A 10,777-nucleotide genomic window follows, 5' to 3' on the forward strand; every position below is an offset into this window, starting at 1 on the left:
CAAGAGAGGTTTTAAAAGTTTTTTTTAAAACACCTGGCAATGAAAACAGGTTGCCCAGCTAATCGGATGGACCAACAGGTGGATTCGTTTTTTGTTTTTTTTAAGGATAACAAGGATAGGATTTAGAGAAACGCACAGAAATACACACAACCCACCCGCGTCAGCCTTAAATGAAGGCTTAGGTTTAAGAGAGACTATCAGACGTTTGAGGCCCGGTTTATTATTGTTTTTAAACAAGCAAAAACGAGGGGGGAAAAAACAGACGAGGAGGGAAGGGGAAAATGCAGTCGAAATCTGGCAAAAGGCAACCAAAGAGCGATAAAGGGTTTTTAAGTAGCCAAAGGATCAATACATCGAAAGTTCCCCACCTCGAGGAGCTTCCAAATTAAACTAGAAGGGCTGGAGAAGTGAGAAAAGGTGAAGGATGGGGCGAGAACCGTGTGGCTGCCCGTTCCCACGACCCGTTTAATCCCTAGAACGCGTGCAAAAGAAATCATCCAGGTTTGCCGTTGCAAAGTCGGTTACCCAACGCGGCTGGTGTAAAGAGCTCTTGCAAAGCTCTCCCCCCCCATGCCCCAAATCGCCGGTCAATCTCGTCTTTTGACACCTAGTGGTGGGGAGTTCCCACGACCCGTGGAAAAACTCCTCCCAGCCTTTCTCAGGATTGGGTTAAATTCCAGCGGTTTCCGAGGGGGTGGGAAACACGCCTCTGCAGCTGTATCCTTGCGCTGCGGATCCCCCCATCCCCCCGGGAAGCAGAATTGGCCTGATCCTGAAGCGGGGGGGGGAGGGGAATTTGCGCATCTTGCGCTATTTAAGCCGCGGCAGTCTGGGGGGACGACGACGACTGCAGAGCCGTTCTCGGGATTTCGGCGCGCCTCCGCCTCTTTTTGTCAATTGGGCTCCCGCGACTGGATCTCCCGATGGCCTCCTTTCCTCCCTTTAAACACCGAAAACCGTTCGGTAAGCCGTCCATTTCTCTCCTGCTCCGGGTTGAGGTGTGTCCCCCCCCCCAATTGCTACCGCCCCCTATTGGACCAAGGGGCCAATTCACCTCTTTTTTGGGGGGAGGGGGTTGTATTTTCTTCATTTTTTTTGAACTGTAAGGGTTAATGAGCAGGCTGCGTTCCCACGATACGTCCCCCCACCCCACCCTCCGCCATACGTTTCCCCAGATTAAGTAAATCCGACTCAGTTAATTCAGTTTTCTGGGCATACATAAACTCCAGCTTTTTGGGAGGGGGGGTTGGACTAGATGACCTCCAAGGTCCCTTCCAACTCTGATAATCTGTCTCTGAATTGCTAATTGCTCGGTGTTTGTGGGCCTAGAACCCCAGGGGGTCTCGAAACTCAAAATTATTTGCTAGCCTGTGTAGAAAAAATAATTGCATATTAAAATACTATCGTGCAATTCTGAGAACTTGTACGGCAGCAAATCGATTTTTAATAAATATTAATATAGCAACAGCAAGCGCATCTGTTTTAATAAGTATTAATAAATACCCATACCAACAAAAAGACTTTTGTAATTTTTAGAAGCGGTGCCAAGAGAGCATCAAATGTGAGCTTGTTTGTGTCCTGCTATAAAAATGCAGGAGACTGCACTTATAGGAATCTAACTAACTTTCCAAGCTCTTGAGAGAGGTGGTATTACAGATCCCATTGTTCCCAGCCAACATAACCTTGATGTTTTGGGATTAAGGCTGCTTAAAGGCCGGAAGCCATTCCCCTGCAGCTAGACAAACTTTAGGGGTTGTCCTAAATTACAATTAAACCATCTTTGACAGTCATGGTTTGGTTTTAGGAAAGGATGATTGACTACAGTCACTCATTTGGTGTGTGTGTGAGAGAGAGAGAATGAGAGTGAGTGAGTGAGAGAGATAGAGACAGACACAGAGAGAAAAAGACAGAGACAGGACAGACAGAGAGAGAGAGACAGAGAAGGAGAGAGACAGAGAGAATAGAGATAGAGAGAGAGAGAGGAGGAGGAGAGAGAGAGGAGAGAGACATAGAGAAGGAGAGAGGAGAGAGGAGGAGAGACAGAGACAGGGAGAGGAGAGAGAGAGGAAAGACAAAGAGAGGAGAGAGAGAGAGAAAGAAAGAGAATCCCTAAGTATTTTGTGAGTTGTAAACCCAGCTGTTGTGCACTGCAAAGTCACTTTTTATGACTTAGTGTGGAGTGGATTTTGCTGCTCATCCGGAATTCCTTTCACAAACCACGGTTAAACGGAGGCTTGGTGTGATGTGTAGGAAACCAGGCTCTGGGAATTATTGAAGCTGGGACGGTCCATCCACAATACATGGTGAATTCTTTCCCATTTTCCAAAAACTTTTTATTCCAGCTTCCAGGAAGAACGAAGTGGCTGCAATCCGGATCAGATTTCCTTATAAACTACCGGTAGGTGTGTTTTGTGAATTTTCTTAAGAGCAGATCTCTTGCAAAACTGGAGTGGAGTTGGGTCTCTTTTCTTTCTTTCTTTCTTTCTTTCTTTCTTTCTTTCTTTCTTTCTTTCTTTCTTTCTTATTCCTTCCTTTTTTTCTTTCCCTTTTTTCTTTTCTTTTCCATTCCTTCCTTTTTCTTACCTTTCTTTCTCTCCTTCCTTCCTTTTTTCTTTATTTTCTTTCTCCTTCCCTCCCTCCCTCTTTTCTTTTCCTTCATCTTTCCTTCATCTTCTTTCCTTTTTCTTTCCACTTTCCTTTTCTTTTTTCCTTCCCCTTCTTTTTTCCTTCTCCTTCCCTCCCTCCTCCTCCTTCTTTCCTCTCCTTCCTTTTTTCTTCTTTCTCCTTCCTTCCTTCCTTTCTTCTTACTTTTCCTTCCTTTTTTCTTTCTCTCCTTCCTTTTCTTTTTGGTTTATCCTTTCCTTTTTCTTTTCTTTTCCTTCCTTTTTCTTTCTCCATCTATCCATCCCTTCTACCTTCCTCCTTCTTTCCTTTTTTCTCCTTTCCTCCTTCCTTTTTATTTCCTTTCCTTTTTTCTTCTTCCTTCCTTTTTCTTTCTTTCCTTCTCTTGCTTCTGCTGTTTGTTGAGGGGAGGGGGATCTGTTTAACCTCCTCGGGAGTTTCTTATGCATATGTAAACACCAACAGACCCCTTTAAGCCCACACCTATCCTCTACAGCTTCTCAAACTCCCCTCTGGGTTAATTGCAGGTGGTTCTAGAACGCTATTCAAAGGAGAAAATATTGCCGGCTTTAAACAAAGTGAAGTTTCTAGTCCCCGGAGAGTTCACCATGGGCCAGTTTGTCGCCATCATTCGGTGAGCATTTGAAAACCTCGTGGCAAATTCATTAATAAAGGATGGAGGGGGGGGGAAGGGCCTTCTCCCAGATGGGGGAGAAAATTAGAAATGCACCTTTACAGGATGTTTTTGTAAAACAGATGAGGATGTCTTTAAGGAGTTCACAAATGACTACATTATCATTTGAAAACCAAATCGTTAAATGGTGATTAACAAGGAAGTGTTGGGTTTCCCCCAAAAAGAGCAAGTTTACTGACCAGAATCAAGATTTTAATTGGGGGGGTTGGTCTAGATGATCTCTAGGTCCCTTTCCAACCTGATGATTCTACACCCCCCCCCCTGCAGCACATACGACATCCCCCACCCCCCCGTTTTGGCCTCCCTGCAGCCTCCTACTAGCAAAAACAGGCGGGGGGGGGGGAATCACCAGGAGACAGGGAGTTCTAGTCCTGCCTTAGGCCTACAAGTCAACTAGGTGACTTTGGAACAATCACCAGGAGACAGGGAGTTCTAGTCCTGCCTTAGGCCTAAAAGTCAACTAGGTGACTTTGGGTCAATCACTAGGAGACAGGGAGTTCTAGTCCTTCCTTAACCCTAAAAGTCAACTAGGTGACATTGGATCCATCACCAGGAGACAGGGAGTTCTAGTCCCACGTTAAGACACAAAAGCCAGCTAGGTGACTTAGGGCGCTCACCAGGGGAAGGGGAGTTGTAGCCCCGCCTTAATCCTGCTTGGACCATCCTTGCACCCGCACAATTGCAAGAAACTTTGGAAATGGCAAACACATGCACACACAACCCATGTCAAGGACCGTGAGAATCTCAACATTGCCTTGTGTCTTCCTTCCCCCAGCAACCGGATGTGCCTGAGGTCCACGCAGGCGTTCTACTTCCTGGTGGACGGCAACCACAGCCTCGTCAACATGTCTGCCACCATGGCCGACATCTACGCCATCTACAAAGACGAGGACGGCTTCCTTTACATGACCTACGCCTCCCAGGAGATGTTCGGTTGAGGGCCTTCAGACCTTCTTGAGAAGATGGCCCCCGGGAGATTGTCCTTTCGCTCTCCTTCCTGGCCGCCCGCTTTTATTCTGAACGTGTTTCTCAAACTCGGGGGGCTTCTAATCCCCTCCACCCACCCACCCCGTTGCACAGAACTGACTTTACGGAGGACGGTTTTGGGGTTCCCGAGCTGTAGGGACCTCTTTGGTGGCCAATTTATCTTCTGCTTGGTGGCCTTTAAAGGATCCCAAGCTTAAGAATCTGGCCACTTCCCAGTTTTGGGGGGATTAAATGTCTTCTACTCCCCTGCACCCTTGTTCAATTTGGGGGTGAAGGCTGAGCCCTCTGCTATTCCCAATCCCCAAAATTTGGTTTTTCTCACTCCCCCCCAAAATAAGACGGAAATGAGATATCTCTCGCTTTTTAGTGTTTCTCAACCGTAGGCGCTTGAAGATGGGTGGACTTCATCTCCCAGAATCCTCCCGCCACGGGAATTCTGGGAATTGAAGCTCCACTGCCCCATCTTCAAGCTTGCCAAGGCTTGAGAAAGCAGTATGGGGTGCTAACTCCCAGCATTCCTTTCTCTTGGTCGTACCGGCCGAGGCTGCTGGGACTTGTAGTAAATTCAGCTCAGCTGAACAGCGGCGGGAACGGGACACTAAGGTGGTGTGAATCGTGGACTGGCTTGCCCTTCGCCGATGAAGGAATCTCACAACTACCTCGGAGTAGTAAAGTTTTTGCTGGGAGGAAAGCGTTTGTCACGACTCGTGAATTGAAGTGTTTAAAAATGTGCAGAGCAAAAATGTTGTGAAATGGCTTAAGTATAAATCCGTAGTAAACTTGCATTCAGCTGGCAAGACCCGGTTTATTTGGAGTATTTCATGGCTTATTTTTCGACACGCAAACTTACGCCTGCTTTCTTTCTCCTTTTGCTCCCAATTTGGGAGTAAAAAACGTTGCTTTTCTTGAGTTTTCTCGATCTAAAGCTCCGACTAAGACTTTAATTTTTTTCTCGCTGCTCCAAATCAAACTCTTTTTAATAGTTTCAACTTGGGGCGGAGGGGAGGCCTACCTGAACGGTGTAAGGGGCTCAATCCTGAGTTTTGAACTCAAGTCTTGCCAAGTCTCCGTTTTCAAATGGAGAATGAAAATTAGGAACCAGAAATAGAAGTGGTGTTATGGCCCACCAGTGGAGCTGGCAGCCGATTTGGACAGTGAGGAGGGTTGGGGAGGAACCTGGGCCAGTCCTGGAGTCTGGGGAAGGCTCTGAGGAGGGCTCTGTGTCAGAGGCAGAGAGGGGGCCAGAGCCGTCTGACAGTTATCAGCTGCCTTCGGAGTCGGAGATCAGTGGGGCAGAAGAACAGCTGGAGCCTGTTCCCAGTGTGCGCATGCACAGAGTTGCCAGATGAAGGGAAGAGCTAAAGAACAGGGGTCGACTTGGGAGTAAGGCCACAGGTGGATGGTGAATGGCCCCTCCCAGAGGAAATAAAATAAAATAAAAGAGGAGCGAAAGGGGAGTGGAGTTTGCAGGAGGCCATCAGTTCGCTTAATGAGTTCGTGACTCTCCGAGACTCCTGGCCAAGATCTGCAGAGATCGGCCTGGCAGCTCTCCAAGCCAGATAAGGTCTGTGATCGTAAATCCTCCCTCGAAAGACTTTGCTGGATGTGAAGGAGCAGAATTCACAGTCAATTTATAAAAGGGTTTTTTGACAAAACAAGTTTACTTGGTGTTCTCGGGAAGCCTCGGTCAGAACAAGCGGTTGAAGAAGAAGAAATAAAAAAAAGAAAAAGATTTCAGATTCCCAATAATACCAGGAAGATCTTACCGAAGTAGGTAACGTTATCTGTGCTAGAAAGGAGTGGCGTTTGCTCTGTATGAAACTGATAATGCTACCTAGTTGGGTCATGAGACGCCTGCAAGAAAACATTCGATTCAGAGAGCACCAAGGACCCCACAATTATCCTCCTCCTTCCCCCTTCTAGCACTGATGATGTTACCTAGTTGGGTCATGAAACGTCTTCAAGGAAAACCACCAAGCTCAGAGTCTGAAAAGACCCCCCAATATACTTAGAACAACGAATACAAAACAAATTTCAATGGGGTTAGGAGGTGTACCTTTAAAAGTGGAAAATAAAAGCCACACGTACCGCAGAGATTCAGGAACACTGGGGGGGCTTTTCCTTATTTTTTTTGTTCTTTTTACTGCGGAATATGAGTCTTGTCAATAAGGCTACCATGGAGCTACTTACAAACAGGTTAGAGAATTGCAACGGGGCGGATGGCAGTGGTTTGCTGCAAAAGGAGGCAGGGAGGGGACACCCCTCGGAGGCAGGGAAGGAGAATTCTAGGATGCCTTCCCTCCATTTGAGTGGGTGTAGGCCTCAGACCCGGTTCTCGTCCCCAGGTGTGTCCGAAGCCCTGAACTCCCTTTAGGCTGCATTATGGCATTTTAAAAAGATTATCCTGTGCCTTTCTGTCAATCACGTCTTCCCCGCTTGGTACTGTTCACAACCGACAACAGATTCCGGAGACCCTTGGCGAGCAAGAGCGCCAATCGTTTCCCGTTTTTCCCGCAAAGAAAATTCTGAACCGCCCCCGGCACGGAGAAGAGAGCCCCACTCCCCCCAAAACCAACAAGGCTCTTGGGAGGGCTAAAACGCCACGCAAGAATCACTGTTTCACCCACAAACGCACAAGCGATCCTCGTTTGGGGATGGTTGACGGTGCAAATCCTTTTCGAATCGGACACAGGGATTGGCCGGCGTCGCCTCTGCGTTGTTGGAAAATTCCCCCGATAAAGGAGAAAACCGAACCCGAACATTTTTGCAGTACAGTCCGGGACAGTTTGGATAAGATGACGACACCCGAGCGAGAAGGAATGGGAAAATTTAGACACCAGTTGCGTGGCTTCTTCCACCACAAATGGAGACGAGCGGAGAATTCCGACTCCCTTGTTTCGGGAAGCGTTCCGCGCTGTGGGGAAAACCCCCTAGGAAGGGTTTTCCACGTCATGTTTGCAGCGTTTCACAGCCAGGTCTTCGTTGTGAGCTTTGCGAATGTGCCGGTAAAGATCTCCGGACTGAGTGTAACTCCGCATGCAGTAGCGGCATTCGTACGGCCGTTCCCGGGTGTGGACGGTCGCGTGGCGCCGCAGCGTGTAGGAGCAGGAAAAGGTTTTCCCACAGGTCTTGCAAGTGGGGACGTCCTCGGTGAAAAGGCTGAAATTGGAGTGGGAATCGTAATCCTGCAAGTACATCTGTTCGTGCAACGGAGGAGTAGCCATGGTGGAAAAGGTCTGTGCTCCCGGCATGGGGATCAAGTGGTACGGGGCATTTTCTGGAGGTAGGAAATTGCCCTCGGAAGAGACCTCTTCCATCCCGCCGGGCTCTTCGAAAGCATCCGAGTGTCGCCCGCAGCCCAACCCCGAGCCCACCTCCCCGGCAGATTTTGTAAAGATGCTTTCTAGCCTTAGCTCCGGGCCAGAAGGGACATCCAGCGGCTCTACTCCGTCGGGTTCCTCGTCGGAAATCACGATCGCTTCCACTTTGACCCGGACGGACCGATTCGCGGACTCCTTGTGTCCGACGCGCTGTTCTTCGTACCTCTCCGGAGGCGGCTCCGGGCCAGAAGTCCCCTCGGCTCTGGAAGGATACGAGCTACACAACATAGTTTCGGTGGAGCTGCTCGGGCTGGAGAGAGAAATGTCCATGATGGGGGGCGGACGAGGCCGCGCGACGGATGGCGCGTCCATCCCTGGTTGCGTGGTGTCTGCCACATCCAAAATGGAAGCCGATAATTCTTCAGGAGGCGTTTTCTGTCCGAAGTTCCAATCTTTTGGGGGGGTTTTCTCGGGGTCGCAGGAGTGAGGTGGGGGCAAGGATGCAGGCTGGCATTCGGCGGCCGGTAACAAACTTTCCTCCTCCTTCTTTGTGCTGTCAGCTTCGGCCAAGCCTCGGGCTTGCAGCTTCTTCTTACACACCTTGACGATGTCGTTCATGTGCAAATAACTGGCCGCGGCTAAGATGTCCTCCACCGGCATGTCGCCGAAGGTGAGGCTGCCTTTGTACATGAATTCCAGCAGGAGGCCGAAAGCCGGGGCGGTGACGATCTCGCTGTTGATGGAGACCAAGTCTCGCTTATCCAGCCGTTCCTTGTAGAACATCTGGAAAAAGGCACTGCAGGAGGCGAGGACGGCTCGGTGGGCCAGGAAGCGGGTGCTGCCCACCAGGACGGTACAGTCGCACAGGAATCCCTCGTGTTGCTGCTCCCAAAGCTTTCGGAGTAAGTTCTTGCTGTGATCGGGGAACTCCATCGTGGGGCCGGGAGTCTAATTCACGAAGGTTGGAGGCATAGTCGGGCCCAACTAGAAGCAGCCGGCAAGAGAAGGAGAAGAGTCATTGTTGGAAAAGGAAATAATAATAATTGCGTGGCAAAATAACTGGACACTTGGGACAGCTAGTGTTTTTCCCGCCTCGTGCCATCCCTCTGCTGAACCTGTACTTCGCCCAGTGCTGTCTTATTAAGTCTATCTACCCATGGCTGTGGTACGATTAGCATCCTTCCCATCTTCTCTACTACCCACTGTTATTGGTATCGTATTATCATTATTACTCTGTTGCTTTGCCATGTACACTTGAGAGCTTTTGCACCGGAGACAAATTCCTTGTGTGTCTAATCACATTTGGCCAAATAAAAGTTTTCAATTCCTATTCTTATACCTATTCTATTCCATCTAATTTCTCTATTCTAATTTCTCTATTCTATTCTAATTTCTCTTTTCTTTTCTTTTCTTTTCTTTTCTTTTCTTTTCTATTCTATTCTATTCTATTCTATTCTATTCTATTCTAGTCCCTTCGGGGAGAGGGGGCGGTCTATAAATTTAATAAAATAAATAAATAAATAAATAATTTCTCTATTCTATTCTATTCTGTATTCTATTCCATCTAATTTCTCTATTCTAATTTCTCTATTCTATTCTATTATCTATTCTAATTTCTCTATTCTAATTTCTCTATTCTAATTCTATTCTAATTTCTCTATTCTATTCCATTCCATTCTATTCTATTCTATTCCATTCTCTATTCTACTTTTCTCCCAATATTGAAGTCAATTGGACCCCCAGCTCCCCTTGCTGCTCCCTCCCCAACAATGAGTCCTTAATTAGCCCCCCCCAGGACCCCTTGCTGCCCACTCCCCATTACTTAGTCAATTCATCCCCCAGCCTCCTCACTGCTGCCTCCTCCCCAATATTGAAGTCAATTGGACCCCCAGCTCCTCTTGCTGCCCCCTCCCCAACAATGAGTCCTTAATTGCCCCCCCCAGGCTCCTTTGCTGCCCCCTCCCCATTAGTGAGTCAATTCATCCCCCAGCCTCACCACTGCTGCCCCCCTCCCCAATACAGAAGTCAACTGCCACCACCCAGGGCCCCTTGCTGCCCCCTCCCCAATACTGGGTCCTTAATTGACCCCCACACACTGATGCCCACCCCATCCCCCCAGTTTAAGGGATGACTGGATCCCGGGGCGCCCTTCTTCCTCCCCCCTCATAGGGGGGGCGTTGGGCGACGAAGGGACCCCCTTCCTTCCCCCACTTACCTACCACAAAGCAGAGGCCTCCCTGGGCACGCCCCCTTCTCCCTGATTGGCCCCACGACTCTGTCCCTCTCCGGGAAGGCGGAGTAACGCCCGCCACGCCCAGAGAGCCTCGCCTCATGATTGGCTCCCTCGCTCGGCCTTTTCCCGCCCGTCGCCGCCCTCGCCCAACCTGGGCGCGGCCGGGAGATGAAAGAGGATCGAGGCTGGGCCCCGCCTGCTCTTTCTCTCGATTGGCCGGCTTGACGCTGCCGGGCGTTCTGATTGGAGGAGGCGCGCGGAGACGCCGACGTTTCTCAGCGTCGGCGGCCCAGCAGAGGGCCCGCCCATAAATGATGATTGGCGGAAGGAGGCGAGGAGGCGGGATTTGCGTTTCCGTGGTTACTAGGTGGAGAGGGGGGCTTTTATGCAAATATACAAATTATGCAAATTGAGGATGAGGATGATTTAATGGCTTAAAAAAAATCTTAAATTAAACTGCAAGAGCAAAAAGCCCTTTTCACTATAATTAGGATGGTTTACAATTTATTAATTATTTTTTTAACCCTTTGTGACTTTGAATAAACGGAATTAAATTTGAATTAAAGGCGTTGGAATTAAATTCAATCATTTATATTTTATTTGCAGCGGTTCATGCAATTAATTTAATTGACCGTATAAAACAAAATCCCTCCTGGGGCTGCCATTTCAATATCTTTTTGTATTTGTATTGCAAAACAGATGCAAAAAAAAATAATAATATTTGCAATTGTCGCGAATTACCGCAATTGGGGTTGAATCGAATGGCAAAAAGTGAAGAGGAACTAAAGAGCCTCTTGATGCGGGTGAAGGAGGAGAATGCCAAAGTTGGCTTGAAACTCAACATGAAGGAAACGAAGATCATGGCATCCGGCCCTCTCAACTCCTGGCAAATAGATGGGGGAGAAATGGAGGGAGTGGACG

The 10,777-nt window shown here is 48.5% G+C and overlaps 2 protein-coding genes across 3 annotated transcripts; one reads left to right on the top strand and one right to left on the bottom strand.

Annotated features, from left to right (window-relative positions):
- Positions 1-813: 813 nt before the first annotated feature.
- LOC309399695 (microtubule-associated protein 1 light chain 3 gamma-like) lies at positions 814-5,102 on the top strand. Its single transcript, XM_081967754.1, has 4 exons — positions 814-963; positions 2,343-2,398; positions 3,150-3,256; positions 4,092-5,102. The coding sequence occupies exons 1-4, from the start codon at positions 924-926 to the stop codon at positions 4,252-4,254; spliced, it is 366 nt and encodes a 121-aa protein (XP_081823880.1). The 5' UTR covers positions 814-923; the 3' UTR covers positions 4,255-5,102.
- An 849-nt stretch (positions 5,103-5,951) lies between these two features.
- On the bottom strand, positions 5,952-10,005 carry ZBTB3 (zinc finger and BTB domain containing 3). 2 transcript variants are annotated; one of them, XM_081967793.1, is made up of 2 exons: positions 9,843-10,005; positions 5,952-8,607 (listed from the first exon to the last, which is right to left on the bottom strand). In XM_081967793.1, exon 2 carries the CDS (start codon positions 8,554-8,556, stop codon positions 7,234-7,236), a length of 1,323 nt encoding a protein of 440 aa, XP_081823919.1. In that variant the 5' UTR covers positions 8,557-8,607; positions 9,843-10,005; the 3' UTR covers positions 5,952-7,233. The 2 variants fall into 2 exon arrangements, with proteins under 2 accessions (XP_081823919.1, XP_081823918.1); XM_081967792.1 differs by having other exon boundaries at positions 9,839-10,005.
- Between the last annotated feature and the right edge of the window lie 772 nt (positions 10,006-10,777).

The sequence above is a fragment of the Natrix helvetica genome (assembly GCF_964273705.1).
Source record: "Natrix helvetica genome assembly, chromosome: 16".
NCBI classification, from domain to species: Eukaryota; Metazoa; Chordata; class Lepidosauria; order Squamata; family Natricidae; genus Natrix; species Natrix helvetica.

Bases quoted from the DNA above. Each gene is read 5' to 3' on its own strand.
- LOC309399695 (XM_081967754.1), top strand. From the start codon at position 924: ATGGCCTCCTTTCCTCCCTTTAAACACCGAAAACCGTTCG. The intron at 2,399-3,149 runs GTAGGTGTGTTT...GGTTAATTGCAG, and splicing joins GATTTCCTTATAAACTACCG to GTGGTTCTAGAACGCTATTC. The intron at 3,257-4,091 runs GTGAGCATTTGA...TCCTTCCCCCAG, and splicing joins CAGTTTGTCGCCATCATTCG to CAACCGGATGTGCCTGAGGT.
- ZBTB3 (XM_081967793.1), bottom strand. From the start codon at position 8,556: ATGGAGTTCCCCGATCACAGCAAGAACTTACTCCGAAAGCTTTGGGAG.